The 12,874-nt window shown below is 64.2% G+C and overlaps 1 protein-coding gene across 1 annotated transcript; it reads right to left on the bottom strand.

Annotated features, from left to right (window-relative positions):
• Nucleotides 1-42: 42 nt before the first annotated feature.
• NFKBIE (NFKB inhibitor epsilon) lies at nt 43-11,031 on the bottom strand. The gene is made up of 6 exons (XM_080586172.1): nt 10,563-11,031; nt 2,748-2,850; nt 2,270-2,501; nt 2,075-2,163; nt 1,676-1,924; nt 43-1,553 (listed from the first exon to the last, which is right to left on the bottom strand). Exons 1-6 carry the CDS (start codon nt 10,910-10,912, stop codon nt 1,488-1,490), a joined length of 1,089 nt encoding a protein of 362 aa, XP_080442298.1. The 5' UTR covers nt 10,913-11,031; the 3' UTR covers nt 43-1,487.
• Nucleotides 11,032-12,874: the final 1,843 nt, after the last annotated feature.

The following is a 12,874-nucleotide window of genomic DNA, read 5'->3' as shown; positions in this document are numbered from 1 at the left end:
GTAGCCCCCAAGAGGCCGCCCAGAAATATTTTGCGACACTCATTTAAAAAAAAAAAACACTTTTATTAAAAAAAAAGTGCAGGTGGCTTGATTCTGCCTTTTTCCTAACCCCCCCCCCCCCCCCCAAGCTGGTGTCCCCTGGGGCACCTGGTGCTGGCCGGAGCCGCTGGCACAACACGGCTTATGTTCGGCAAGGCTGAGGCCCTGCTGGAAGGCGGAGATTTGAAATAAAACAAAAGCGAACCCAAGCGATCTACCCCAGGGCTGCTGAAGAGCCCTGGGAAGCTTCAGGGAGGGCTGGGGGGAGCAGGCGCTGCTTTTCCTGGCAGCGTTGGTTCCCTCGCGCCTGTCCTTCCAAGAAGGGATGAGGAAGGTGAGCGGCTCGGCGGCATCTCGGTCCCGGGATTGCGCCACGCAGGACTTGCCCCAGACAATGGGAGCTGCTCCCAGGCTGCAAGCGGGGGATTTCCCCGGCCGAGGTGGGGTCAGGCACGCTCGTGCCTCTGTTCCCACAGCACCTTTGGTGCCGGTTCCCTAGGGCGTCGCACGTTCCTCGCATCGGAGAGGGGGCAGGGAAGGGAGGTGAGCAACAGGAGGGATGTGGAAATAACCCCGCCATCTCCTCGGCCTGGGAGAATGCAAAACCCGGGGAAGACCTATGGCCTGTGGCTTTTAAACAACCTCCTGTGCCGGGAGGCGGGTCGGGATCTTTCATACTCGTTGCAGAAGAGGAACCGCGGTGCGGTAAGGCAGCGGGATGTCAGGCGTGGTAGCAGAAGCAAGGATCCGTCACCCATTCTTCTGGTACCTCCCGTGCTCTGCGTCTTCAGCCCCGCTGCCAGGTGCTTGGTGGGACAGTGGGGGAACAGAGCACCGGGCTGGGACCCCCAGGCTCAGCCTTGAACCCGAGACAGGCTCTGCAAGCGGGGATCCCCCCTCCCCCCTGCTCCCCTCTGCGCCCCGGCTCCCCCTCACCTTGGAGCCAGGCGGGGAGCGGGGTGGGTTGGATCACACGAGACCTCGAGCGCCCGCAGTCAGAACAAACGTTTATTAGAGCGAGTGGTAACTGCTCACCCCACACTTGTTCTGCTGGTGTTTGGGGGTGCCAGATGATGCTCCGTCCCCTGTGCAGTGTGATAAAGGAGTCCTCTCCTGCTCCGTCCCGGGGCAAGCTGGAGCCCGCAGACCCCTGCAATTCAGACCCGTGGCAGGGAGGGGAAATTCAGTCCTGCTGGGCTGCAGCACAGACCCTGCTGGGCACGAAGCCTAGAAAAAAAAAAGCCTTCCCTGTGTGTAGTGCTCGTGGTGCCACCTCCCGCCGTTCAGGAAGGCAGCCTGAGGCCAACAAAACTTCTCTCCTGGGAGGGTAAAATGTCTCCCAGCATGGCTCCGCGCCCACTGCACTGCGGGCAGGCGAGGTCCCGACGGGCATCAGGGCAACAGCACGGGGCGAGGAGGCTGCCCGCCGGGCCAAGGAGTCCAGCCGCTCATTCAGAGCACACGACGGGCTTCCCCGAGATCTTCAGGTCGTCGAAGGGCAGCAAGGCGAGGAGCTACAGAGACCAAAAGTATGAGGTGTAAGCATCCAGGCCGTGCCTCCGCCGGTCCGCCCGGCCCCCCGCCTCCCAAGGGAAGTGCCACCCCACTACAGGCTCGCAGCACTCCCCGCACTCACGTCGTCGTTGCCGTCAGCCAGGTCCTGGGCCGTCTCGTTCTCCATGTTCCTCAGCAGGGTGTCAGCCCCGGAGTGCGAGAGGATGGCGGCGATGGCGGTGTCCCTGCGGCCCACGGCCAGGTGCAGCGGGGTGCAGCCGTTGTACATCTGGGCGTCCACGTAGGCCCCGTTGTGCAGCAGGAACTGGACGGCTCTGCGGTTGTGGCACTCCACCGCCAGGTGCAGCGGGGTCTTCCCGCTCGTGCCCTCCTGCAGACAACAAGGACGTGGGTGTGGGGTCCCTGTGGCACCCATGGGCCACGGTCCTTCCTCTCCACCCCATCCAAGCAGAGCGCTTCCCAGCCACGCAGCACCCCTGCCCCAAAGCCGGGGGACGTCCATGCGGCGGCCCATCCTCACCTGAACGTCGATGTTGGCACCGCTCTGCAGCAGCAGGGACATCATCTGGATGTTCCCCTTCAAGGTGCTGATGTGCAGACAGGCCAAGCCTGGGGCGGGGAGACAGGAGAGAGCCACCCTCAGCACGCCGCGCTGCCGGATTCGCGCGTACGCAGCAGAGCCTCCGAGGCAGACCCATCATCCGCTAGGTCTCACCTTGCCAGTTCTGGAGCTGCAGGTCCTGGTGGTGCTCGGGGGGCTCGGCCGTGCCTTGGGGCAGGGCCGTGCCCTGCAGCAGCTGCTGGGCGCAGTAGAGGCGCTGCTGCTCGCAGGCCAGGTGCAGTGGGGTGTTGCCGTTGCGGTCCTGCAGCCCCGGGTTGACTCCCTTGTGCATCAGCGCCTCGACCACGCTGGGCTGCTCCAGATACACGGCCAGGTGCAGCGGGGTCTAGCGAGGAGGGGGGGGCAGGAATTAGGAGGCTGGGTGGGCATCCCTTCACCCTCGGTGCTGGGAGCTGCCAATCCTCCCTCCCCGGGGGTTGCCTTCCTCCTCCCCAAAAAGGGACTGCTCACACGGGACCTTCACTGTGCTCTGCAGCGTGTGGGTGAGCAACCCCCAGGGAAAGGGCAGGTGGATTGGGTGCCTACACGCGGTGGCACCTGCCCTCCTCTTCCGCCCATCACACCCACGTACCTGGAAAAGGTCATTCTGGATCTCCAGCACCTCTCTGGGCAGCTGAGCAATGCAGCAGAGAGCCACGTCGGGGACGCAGTGGATAATGGCCAGGTGAACCAACCTGCAGAGGGGACAGAGGTGGGAAAAAAAAAAAAGAAAAATCGGTCCCAAGTGACATGCTCAGCGGAACAGATCCCCCAGCGCTACAAAGCGAACTGAGCTCCCCACCTTCCCCAGCCACCTGCCCTTCCCACCAGCTCACAGCTCCTCCATCCTGCCCTCTCCCCAGGGAAGCTCAGCCACAGAAGACAGGACCAGAAGACAGAAACGCAGCCTTATGCTCCCCGGGGTGGACCTTTGGGCTGACCCCCGGTGGATGTGACCCATCTGTCCTCTCTGAGCACCGGCGGGTCCTCTCTCTGGCCTCATCACAAACACCGGCCTCCAGCCCTGGGAGGACGGAAGAGCCTGGCAGGCGTATCGGAGAACCTGAGGGCTGGCTTTGGCCACTGGGCGGGAGGTTTGGACCCGGGCGGCTGCCAGGGGAATTCCAGCTCCCCGCTGCTGGCTACGCAGGACGACACTTCTGCTTTCCCCTGCACCAAGGCGGTCGGCAAAAGCCGGGCAGGAGCCCGGCAGCGATCCAAGTCCACCTGTGCGGCACGGTCCCCGTGCCAGCCTCTCCGCCAGCCCACGCTGATTTCCTCTTCTCTCTTCCACATCCTTCCCCTTCGGCAACGCCGTGGCAGGGCTGGCGCCGAGCAGAGGGACACCAGAGCTCCCCGCAGAGCTCGGTGGCCAGCGGAGAGCCCCAGTCCCCGGCACCCACGGCTGTTTGACGCCCTGGCAGCCTGGGCTGCCCCAACCCGAGGGCAGATTTCATTCCCATCCCACTCGTCCCTTCCCCTTCCTGCCGTGATGCTCGTGCGGGTTTCGCGACGGTCCTCGCTGTCCACGCGCAGTCAGAACAGAAGTGAGAGCAGCAGCAGCGAGCCCGGAGGGAGTTTCCAGCCCGGCAGCGCTAACCTGCTGTGCCCCAGCCCCTCCTGCACAGGGGTCTGGGCCCCTGGAGGGTGTGGGGTAAAGGTACAGGACAGCTCTTGAAGGCAGGAGGGAGGTGGAAGGGCGCAGAGCCCGAGCAGCCCAGCGAAACCACCTCCTCCACGGGCCAAGCCGGTGCCTGGCACCCCGGGCGCCCTCAGGCGAGCCCCATTTTTGGTGGCGAAACAAGCAAGTTCCTCTTCGCCCCGCTGCCTGGGGAGAGGCTGCGCCCGAAGGGCCGCGTCCCCGGGGAAGCCCCGGGTCGCGACGCAGCAGGGAATTCCCCGTGGGAAGCAGAGGACACCCACGTTTTGCCTCCAGGAGGCCGCTGGGTGCACCCCCCCCACACCAATGCGCAGCGGGAGGGCAGGGGGCTGGTGGGATCCATGCCAGGACCAGCTGCAGGTGCTCCCCCTGCCCTCGGCGGGCTCCCACGGCTCCGAGCCCTGGCAATCAGGGCAGGGAGATGCCCCGATGGGTTTGCACCTGCACCGAAGTGGCCTTTGCCCGCTGCCGGGGACAGCCCCTGCCTCTCCAAGCCCACTCCCGGGCGCCACGTGCGAGGGGACGGCAGGATGTGCTGCTCTCAGGTACGGGAGCGCTCAGCCCGGGGACTTTCCGAAGCAATTCAGGTTGAACTTTAAACCTCTGCTGCTTTCACTTTCCAGAGCCAAACTTGGCTCCCGGGGGAGAGAGCTGTGCCCAGAGGCGGCGTGCCGGGGGGGGGGCACCCGCCGCCCACCCAGGAATCCCCCGCGCCCCACGCCACCGCGTCCCCACGTGGGGACAGGTGGGGCGGCCGCACGGGGGAGGTGGAAACCCCAGCCCTGCACCAGCGGCATCTCCCTCGCCCCGGGACGGGTGGCTTTGCAGCTCCACGTGAGCCCAGCGTGGAAGCTGACGCCTGGCGAGTCGGGACATCTTTGCTGCAGGGGGGCTGGAGGCTGCACCACCAGCGACCCTTCCCGCAGCTCCGGCTTTCACCTCGACGCTGGGACGTGCCCGCTTCAAAGGGCTGCCATTTATTTTATTTTATTTTTTCACCCCGTCTTCCTTCTCCACCCAGGCACAGCCTCCTCCCGTGCTTTCATTTCTGCATTCGTTCCCCTCTTTCCTCATTGCCAGGCCTCAACTTCCCGAAATGGCTGCAGGGGCAGTGAGCTGCTGGGGGGAATCGCGCAGCGGCCACCAGGGCGGGATGAGCCCTCCAGGAGCACGTGTGCAAGCACCCTTGGCCACGGAGAGCCGTGCGAACCAGGATTCGGGATCGTCTCCTGCTAATCCCAGGAAACCTACGACGCCCATGACAAGTGCCCACGTGCTGCCAGGCACCCTCCTCGTCCAGCCTCAGCCCCTGCCCTGGCCAGAAGCTGCCCTCCACGCCACCGTGCTCCGCACTTGGACCGCCGCACGCCTCTCCTCTGCCTCCCACTGCTTCCCTCGCCATGCTCCTGCCTGCAGCCACGCGGGTGGGTGGCCAGCGGGGGCATTTGGAGAGGCCAACGGGGAGTTTCGGAAAGGGCAGCGAGCAAACAGAGGAGCTGTGGGCAGGGGGAAGGTTGCCAGCCTACGCACACGGGCTGCTGGGCTCCTTCTCAGCTTCTCCACATGCCGAGCAGCTCCGTCCTGGCATGAGGGGACTCTGAATCGCACAGATCCCATGGACACAGGGCATCAGCACGAGGCGACCTACCCATCGTCAGACAGGGAATGATCCTGGAGCAGGAGGTCAGGGCCGCCCCTGGGGATGTCCCCGGGTCGAGCACCCAGCACCACCATGTCCCCGGAGGTCCCCATTTAGGTGCACCCATTTCCACCCTGCTGTCCGTCTCCCAGGCTTCTGAGCCCAGGCAGCTGGTAGGGAAGGTGTCCGTGGCACCCTGGGGACACCTGCACGCGGAGGCGAGGGGGACAGGGTAACGGTGACACCCTGCTCCGACACAAGCAGACGTAATCAAGTCCCATCGGTTCTCCGGATAACCTTCTCCATCCCCTCAGAAAAGGGGCTGACCGTGCAGATCCCCCCATCCACGGGGCAAAACAACTCGACCTCAGAGCAGCCTCTCCCTTCGCCATCTCACCCCGAAGGTATCTAGAACAAGGGACAAAGCATTCGGCGGGACAATTTGCTGTAACAGATCTTTCTCCCTCCCTCTCCAGGTAAGCTCCTTGTCCCCAGCGGGACCAGTTTGCTCCCAGCTCCTCCCGTTGTCTGAGCAGAGGAGTAGGAAGCCACGCGGGCGATTTGCACAAGAGGAGCTCGTTACCAGGAGGAAATGGCATCAGCAGCAACACAGAGGAGCGCGAGCGGGGAGGAAAACAGCGGGGGAATTCCAACACTTGCCCCGCTCCCCTGCTCCAGCCCTTTAACCTGCGCTGCTAACCGCTTCCTCAGACACCAGCAGGAACCCCTGCCAGAAGGCGCAGCGAAGGCAGCCCAGCTCCCCGCCTGCAGAGGCAGCGCCTCCCCGCTCCGCTGCACCCGAGCCCCAGAGGGGCTGCAGGCAGCTGGGGGCTCTGGAGGCTCACCTGGTTTTTGCCCCGAGGTTGGGGACGAGGAGGAGGAGGAGGATGAGATGAAGGCGCCTCTGCTCCCAGATGCGCACCCTCTGGGTTCTGAGCTCACTAGCGACCATTCACGGCCCTGCTCACGCATCCCCGCTGCCGCCGGGTTTTCTCGAGATGAGGCACCAGCCTCAGGTCTCGGATCAACCAGGGCCCCCCTCGGCCCTGCACCTGCCCCCACGGCGGGACTTCCCGGCCCCGGGGCGTGGGGGCCATCCCACACAGCTCGCCCACAGCCACACGGCCTCACAGCTCAGACCCCACAGCCTCCGTCCTGCACGGCCACGTCCGACCTCTCTCTTACCCACCCAACACAAAAGAAACAAAACGCACCAAACCTACAAAACCCGAAGCTTTCCTCGTTGATTCAGCTGAGCTCGGGCTTTTCCCGGCGGTGGCCGAGCGAGGGCTCAGAGCCCTCCCCAGCCCAGCTGGTCTGTTACAGCCAGGCTTCTGCATCCCGGCACATGGAAATTTCCAGCCTTTGTCCTGAAGTTCCCTGCGCCTCTCCCCAGCTCCGAGGTGAGCCTGTGCAGGCGGAAAGTCTGAGGAGGCATCCTCGAGGTCAGGCTGAAGTCATCAGAACAGGGAAAAACCTCTCGCCAGCACTGCCTCAAGAGGACTTGGCTGCGTTAAGTCAAGTTTGCAAGTGTGTGACCCCTGCAGATGCCAGGAACTTTAGGGGCCGGGGGAAAATTGGTTAAAAGTGGCAAGAGGAGGCCTCATACTCGATGGCTGCCCCAGCAGGCGAGGGCTCAGCAGGGAAGACCCCCCCCGACCACAGTCACGGGGAGCCCAGAACATCACCACTTGCGGGGACCCAAATTTACTCAAGCAGCGGTCCCCCAGCCCTCGCCAACGCATCTCAGCCCACGAGTCACTGGCACGTGATTTCTTATCAGCAGACGGGGCAGCGCTTGTCGCTGGTGGAAGGAGGAAGTCGGGCTTCCTCTGCTCCCCCCTTCCCCGAGGTGCTGCTACCCACCGCGCACAAGCCTGACCAAAAGGGCTCCGTCCCCTTTTCCAGCAGATGCGTGCTGAGATCTGCCTGCCGGGAGCGAGCCGGGGACCCCCGAGCATCCGCCCCGCTGGCTGGCTCACCACGAGACCACCACCGCCCGGGGAACATCACTGTGGTCTTGGGTACCCGTGGCAGAAGCCCTAAGAAAGGGAAACGCTTCAGGCAGAACGTGTAAGTCCTGGAGAGAGGAAGCGCCGCCTGATTTCCTGCACTGACGTACCAATTCTGCCTCCCCCGAGCTCGCAGGGGCTGCCACGGACCCGAGCAAATGGGGAGGTCTTCCCAAGTGCGGGAACGCTACGGGCCATCCCTTCACATCCCATCCCACCCCAAAGGAGCCGTCCCACACCCACCCCTTTCCCAGGACGCCGGGCTCCTGCGTCTGCCCGGCGAGGCCAGGAAGGAGGGGTTTTCCTCGGTGACTCCTAACAAAGGTTGAGCTTGTTTGGAGGCCAGGGCACGACAACAACGCTGCCTGCTCGGAGCTCGCCATCCCTGCGGCTGGAAAGCCCCTCTCTTCGCTTCCACGCGGAGCAATCCCAGTGGGATTCAGCGCAGCAGAAAAGGAGCCGAGCTGAAAGGAAGAGGCGGATGCTCGGAGGAGAACGCAGAGAGCACGGGAGCAGCCCTGGCTGGGCTCGCTCTCTGCCCTGCCACGGAATAAGGATGTACATCGATGCCCTAAGCACACCCCATCCGTCACCCCTGCCCCTGCCTGCCACCGCAGCCCCACCGGCCCCTCTCTAGGAGCACTGTGCACTTGCCCAATTACTACAGCCCCGACTTCCCCGCGGCAGGGGGCCGCCGGTTGCCCGGGGGAGGCGGGGAGAGGGCTTTTGAGGCTTCTGCAAAGGCTTCTTGGAAGGCGGCTGCTGGCGTAGGGGCGCCCACGCGTTTCGCTGGCCGTCACCCCCACGTCCCCCGTGTTAGCCAACTTCCTTCCCACGCAAGCAGGCCCCCTGCTAATTTTGAGTGAGAAACCCTTGGTTTTAACCCCGTGCCTTCACCCTGCCTCCACTGGCGCTCTCCTCCTGCGGGAAGCCATCCCGGGAAGATCCTGCTGACTCTCTAGCTGGTCTAGCGCGCTCCTCGCCTCTGCCACCCCCTCGTGTGCTTCTGCCACAAGTGCCAGGCTGAAAAACACAGCCCCTGGCACGCACGCCTCGCTGCCCACGACATCCCTGCCGTGCAGGTGGGAGGGCAGTGCCGTGGGCAGCCGATACTTTTGGCAGATCCTTCTGGGCAAACACGGTGCCCTTCTGGGTACTGCTGGGTACCAAGCCGGGGCAGCTGGGGAAACAGGAACTGCTCAGCCCAAACCCTGAACTTTCTGTGTTTTCAGAATTACAGCGTTACAGAGAAGCGTTATTGCCCAAGTCTTCTGAAGTGCAATGGTGGTATGAGTCTCACTCTCAGCCTGGGTCTGCTTTGGGACGGACGTTGAAGCACGGCGTGCGAGGAAACGTGCAGCTGACTGAGATGAAAAGAAGTCGCCAGGTTTGCCTGGCTGGATGGAAGGGATGCAGCCCGTGGCCACCTGATCCCTTTCCTCTGGGGATCTTCCGCCACCCTGATGAGCCACCGTTCCCTAGACTTTTACAGCATTTTGCTCTCAGCCCCGGTTTGGTTTTGCATACAAAACCGACGGCAGCTCAAGGCGGTGCTGGAGCGGTGGATGCTCAGCAGTGCTAAATATAAACGCCGCCTACCTCTCCCGCAGGGTCAGGAGGAGAGCCAGGAATAGAAGAGGCAGAAGTCCACAGCCTGGCCGCCCCGACCACAAGAATACAGTTTCTTTCCAGCGCTGGGAGCAGGCTCCCTGCGCTGACCTCTCCAGCCCCGAGCTGCGCGAGCCGCACCAGCAGGCTTTTTGCTCCCTCCCTTGCCCTTTACAGATTTCCTGTTCTAAGCTGCGTCGTCGCAAAGAGAGAAAACAGAAGAGCTACTGCAGCCATTCGGAGAGCTCTTGGAGAGCCTCTCCTGCCTAGAGCAACTAAGGCGCCACCAATTCGTGTTTCCCCAGTTAATGACATGCTTGCGTTAGGTTAGGCTCTGGCCAAGCAAGTCTGACAAGCAGCGGGCTCAGCCCCTTTACAGACCCGAACAGCGTCTCCAAACAGCCGCATCCACTGACGAACGCCGCCGACGGGTGAGCCCCGGGTGCACCACAACCCCGCGGGCTGCTTTTCTGCCGCGTTATTTCCGCAGGCCTGCCTAAAATACCCGTGGCTCTCCCTGCGGGCACGCTGGCCGTGGAGTTACGGCCGGGAAAGAGGGTGAAGCACCGCGCAGGGGAGCTCCAGGCTGGCCCGCAGCTGGGGCAGCAGCAGCCAGCACCGTCCCTGCGCCCGCCGGGAAGCGTAGGCGGCCGCGCGCAGGCTAACCTTGCTCGCTGCCAGGCTTCCAGCCAATCCTCGGAGCAGATCCCACAGGGAGCGTTAATGAACTAATTAGCAGCCGTGCAGGCTCCCTCCTAACCAGGAAGTAAACACCCGGGCTCGCTCCCGTCTCGCCTTCAGCCTCGGAGGCAGCTGGCCCTGCTGGGCGAGGCCGGTCTCCCTGCAGCTCCAGCATCAGCCCGCTGCACCGACACGACTCTAGACGTTTGCTTCCTCGCTTGTACCAGTGCCTCTGAGTTTCTCTTCCTCCTGCACCATTACTCAGTATTAAATGCCAGCCTGGGCTCGGGGCAAGGCTCCTGAGCTGCGAGCACACTGCGTGCGCTTGCGATGAAAACCTTCCATCGAGGGGAACGCAGGACAGGAGAGAGACGTGACTAGCTGAATGCTGTTACCAGAAGCCGAAGCGAGTAACCCCGGTGCGATGCCTCTGCCCTTGAGGAGGGCACTGCAGCCGCGGGAGGCCCCCTGCCCTGAAAGGAGCCGGTCCCCTCCGTCACGGCGCTGCCGCCCCGCAGGCCACCTCCACCGGAGAGCAACCAGCTCTCGTGGTGCTCGGCTCAGCACCACCGTCCATCCAGAGGCCTCGGGGTGCTGCGCACAGCCCAGCTGGTTCTGGGTCTCGCCCACCCACCGCGTTGGACGGCCAAGCTCTCCCCACGGCTCGGGGCGCTTCGCACCCCTGGCGAAGCAGCGCCGCGGGGCCGATGCGCTCCCACCCCAGCTCCCCGGCGCAGCCCCATGGCCAGCAGCGGCTGGCACCCCGTGCCGGGCCGGGCCGTGCCGGGCCGCCCTGGGCTCACTCACGTGTCGCCATCCTCCGAGACGAAGGTGAGAGCCTCCAGCTGCCTCCGGCTCAGCCCCTCGGCTGGCGGCGGCGGCTCCTCGGCCCCGCAGGCTGCCGGCAGCCGGGGCAGCGCCTCGGGGAGGGCTCCGGAGCCGTAGCTGGAGTCCAGGCGCTCCTCGGCGGGGGGCTCCTCGGCGGGGCGCTCCTCCGCGGGGGGCTCCTCGGCGGGCACCGGGGGCTCGACGCCAGCCGGGGCTTCCCGGCCGCCGGGCAGCGAGCGCAGGGACTCGATGCCGGAGTCGCACTGCCCCTCGTCGCCCTCCCAGCCCGCAGCCTCCTTGCGGCACCCGCCGCCCGCCGCCCTCGCCATGGCGCCGCGCTCAGCGCCCACCGCCCGCCCGCCCCGGGCCCCCCGGCACCGGGGGGCTCATGGCCGGAAAGCCAGCGAGCGGCGGCCGGCGCACAGGCAAAGCGCCGCGGCTCCTCCTCCTCCTCTTCCTCCTCCTCCTCCTCCTCCTCCCCTGCCCGCACTGACTCAGCCGCGCCCGGCCCCGCCTGCCCGGGATTCCCCCAGCGCCGGGGGTGCCCACGCGGGTGGCTCCTGGGTCCTGAGCCCCGGGGTGCTGAGCCCCGGCACCCTCCGCACCGTGGGCTGCGAGGGGGGCTGCTGCCGCCCCCCCCCCCCGGCCGATGGGAGCCCTGGGGGAAACGGGTGCGGGGTGTCGCTTGCTGGCAGGGCCCTGCGAGGGTTTTGGTCGCCCCTCTGTGCAGGGTTCAGCTCGTTTCAGCCGCTTCGCGCTAGCCAGGTGGCCAAGGTGGCCGCTGTGTGCTGTGTTTCGGAGCTGGGGTGGCTGCAGGGGCGCTCGCAAGGGCATGCAGTACGCAAAGACCAAGCTGAAACAGCAGCTGGACCGAGGGCCCGGGGCTGTGCCCGTCAACTGCTAACCAGGCTGCATCTCAGCGCTCTCCTCCCGAGAGCAAAACTGTCCCTGCTCCTCACGGATCTGCTTTATCCAGTTGCTTTCCACTGCCCCAGGCAACGGGCTTTCCTCAGAAGGCTATCTAGATAGCTCCGCGTGCAGGTGACACTTTGCAGTCGGTGTCACTTGGTTCCTCTCCCCCTCTGCAAGGCGCACGCCTCCCCAGCTGGACGCAGCAGCAGGGGACGGAGCCGCTCGTGCCCCACACCTGCACGGGAGCTCACCTGGGAAGAGCTCGGCGGTGGCTACGGGGCAGAGTTCGCGCCAGCCACATGCAAAGTGCCAAGGACTTCCCCTCCTGTGCTGCAGCTGCCGCTTCAGCTCTGCGTCACTGGCCGGCCAGCCCTCCAACCGCAGGCTCGCTGCCAGCAAGCTGCCCATGAAAAGTGCCTCCGAGCAGGCAGGAAGAGAGGTTTAGGGGCACGAGGACAGGGGCAGCGCAGCAGGAGGCGGGCGGAGGAAGTCTCCGTCGGCATCGATAACCTCCTGTCACAAGTTTTCCTCCCACGCTCAGGTTCTCTTTCAGTTTCGCCAGTCGTGCGTCGCGCTGCCTGGGTGCGAGATGACAAGTGCCGAGGGAAAGGAGCTTCTGCACCTCGCCAGCTCTGCCCAGCACAGGGCATGGATCTGGGCCGTGCCTTCACGCCACCCCCTCCTGCGCCCTGACGGCGGCTGCATCTCCGTGCCCGCAGCTGTCACTCCTCATCCCGCTGCTTGCAGCTGATAACCCGCAGGGCCTCACGCGGGGCAGAATGGGGCTGGGTCTGTCTGGGGCCTGGGATGTGGATTGGGCCATGGCAGCCAACCCGAACGGCAGCACAGAAGTCGTGGAGGTAGACGATCACCCCGGTGTCTGTAAGCCATGTGCCACCAGGGCCTTACACATGTCCTGTGAGATCCAGAGTGAAGCCAAAAGGTGCCCCCTTTCTTCCCACGCACCCAGAGTTTCTGCTCTTTCAGCTTCTTGTACCCAGCTGCTACCCCAAATGCCTTTCCTGTTTTTGTTTTGTTTTGTTTTCCTAGTACCATACTACAGCTCCATCGCAAAGTTATTTCGTATAGGCATTTGCATGGATGAAATCAGTTATTTGGAGAAACCCACGTCAGTCAAATCGGCCCAAACCTGTATGGTGGTGCACAAAGAATTTGCTTTTCTGTGAGCAATTTGCTGCTTGGCTTTGCAGCAAGCGTCAGTCCACCACCCAGGCATCCGGGTCTCTCCTGTGCTCACTAAAACGTATCTCAGCCACCACGTTACTGCCATCTCGCTTTGGTTGGGCGTGCTTCTACTATCCCTTGTTTTTGGGGATTTGAATGGTAGGTACGAAATATGAACCTCGTTGGCCAGTCTG

This window comes from Anser brachyrhynchus (assembly GCF_964034855.1).
Source record: "Anser brachyrhynchus genome assembly, chromosome: 3".
NCBI classification, from domain to species: Eukaryota; Metazoa; Chordata; class Aves; order Anseriformes; family Anatidae; genus Anser; species Anser brachyrhynchus.
This window is presented reverse-complemented; position numbering and strand designations above follow the sequence as displayed.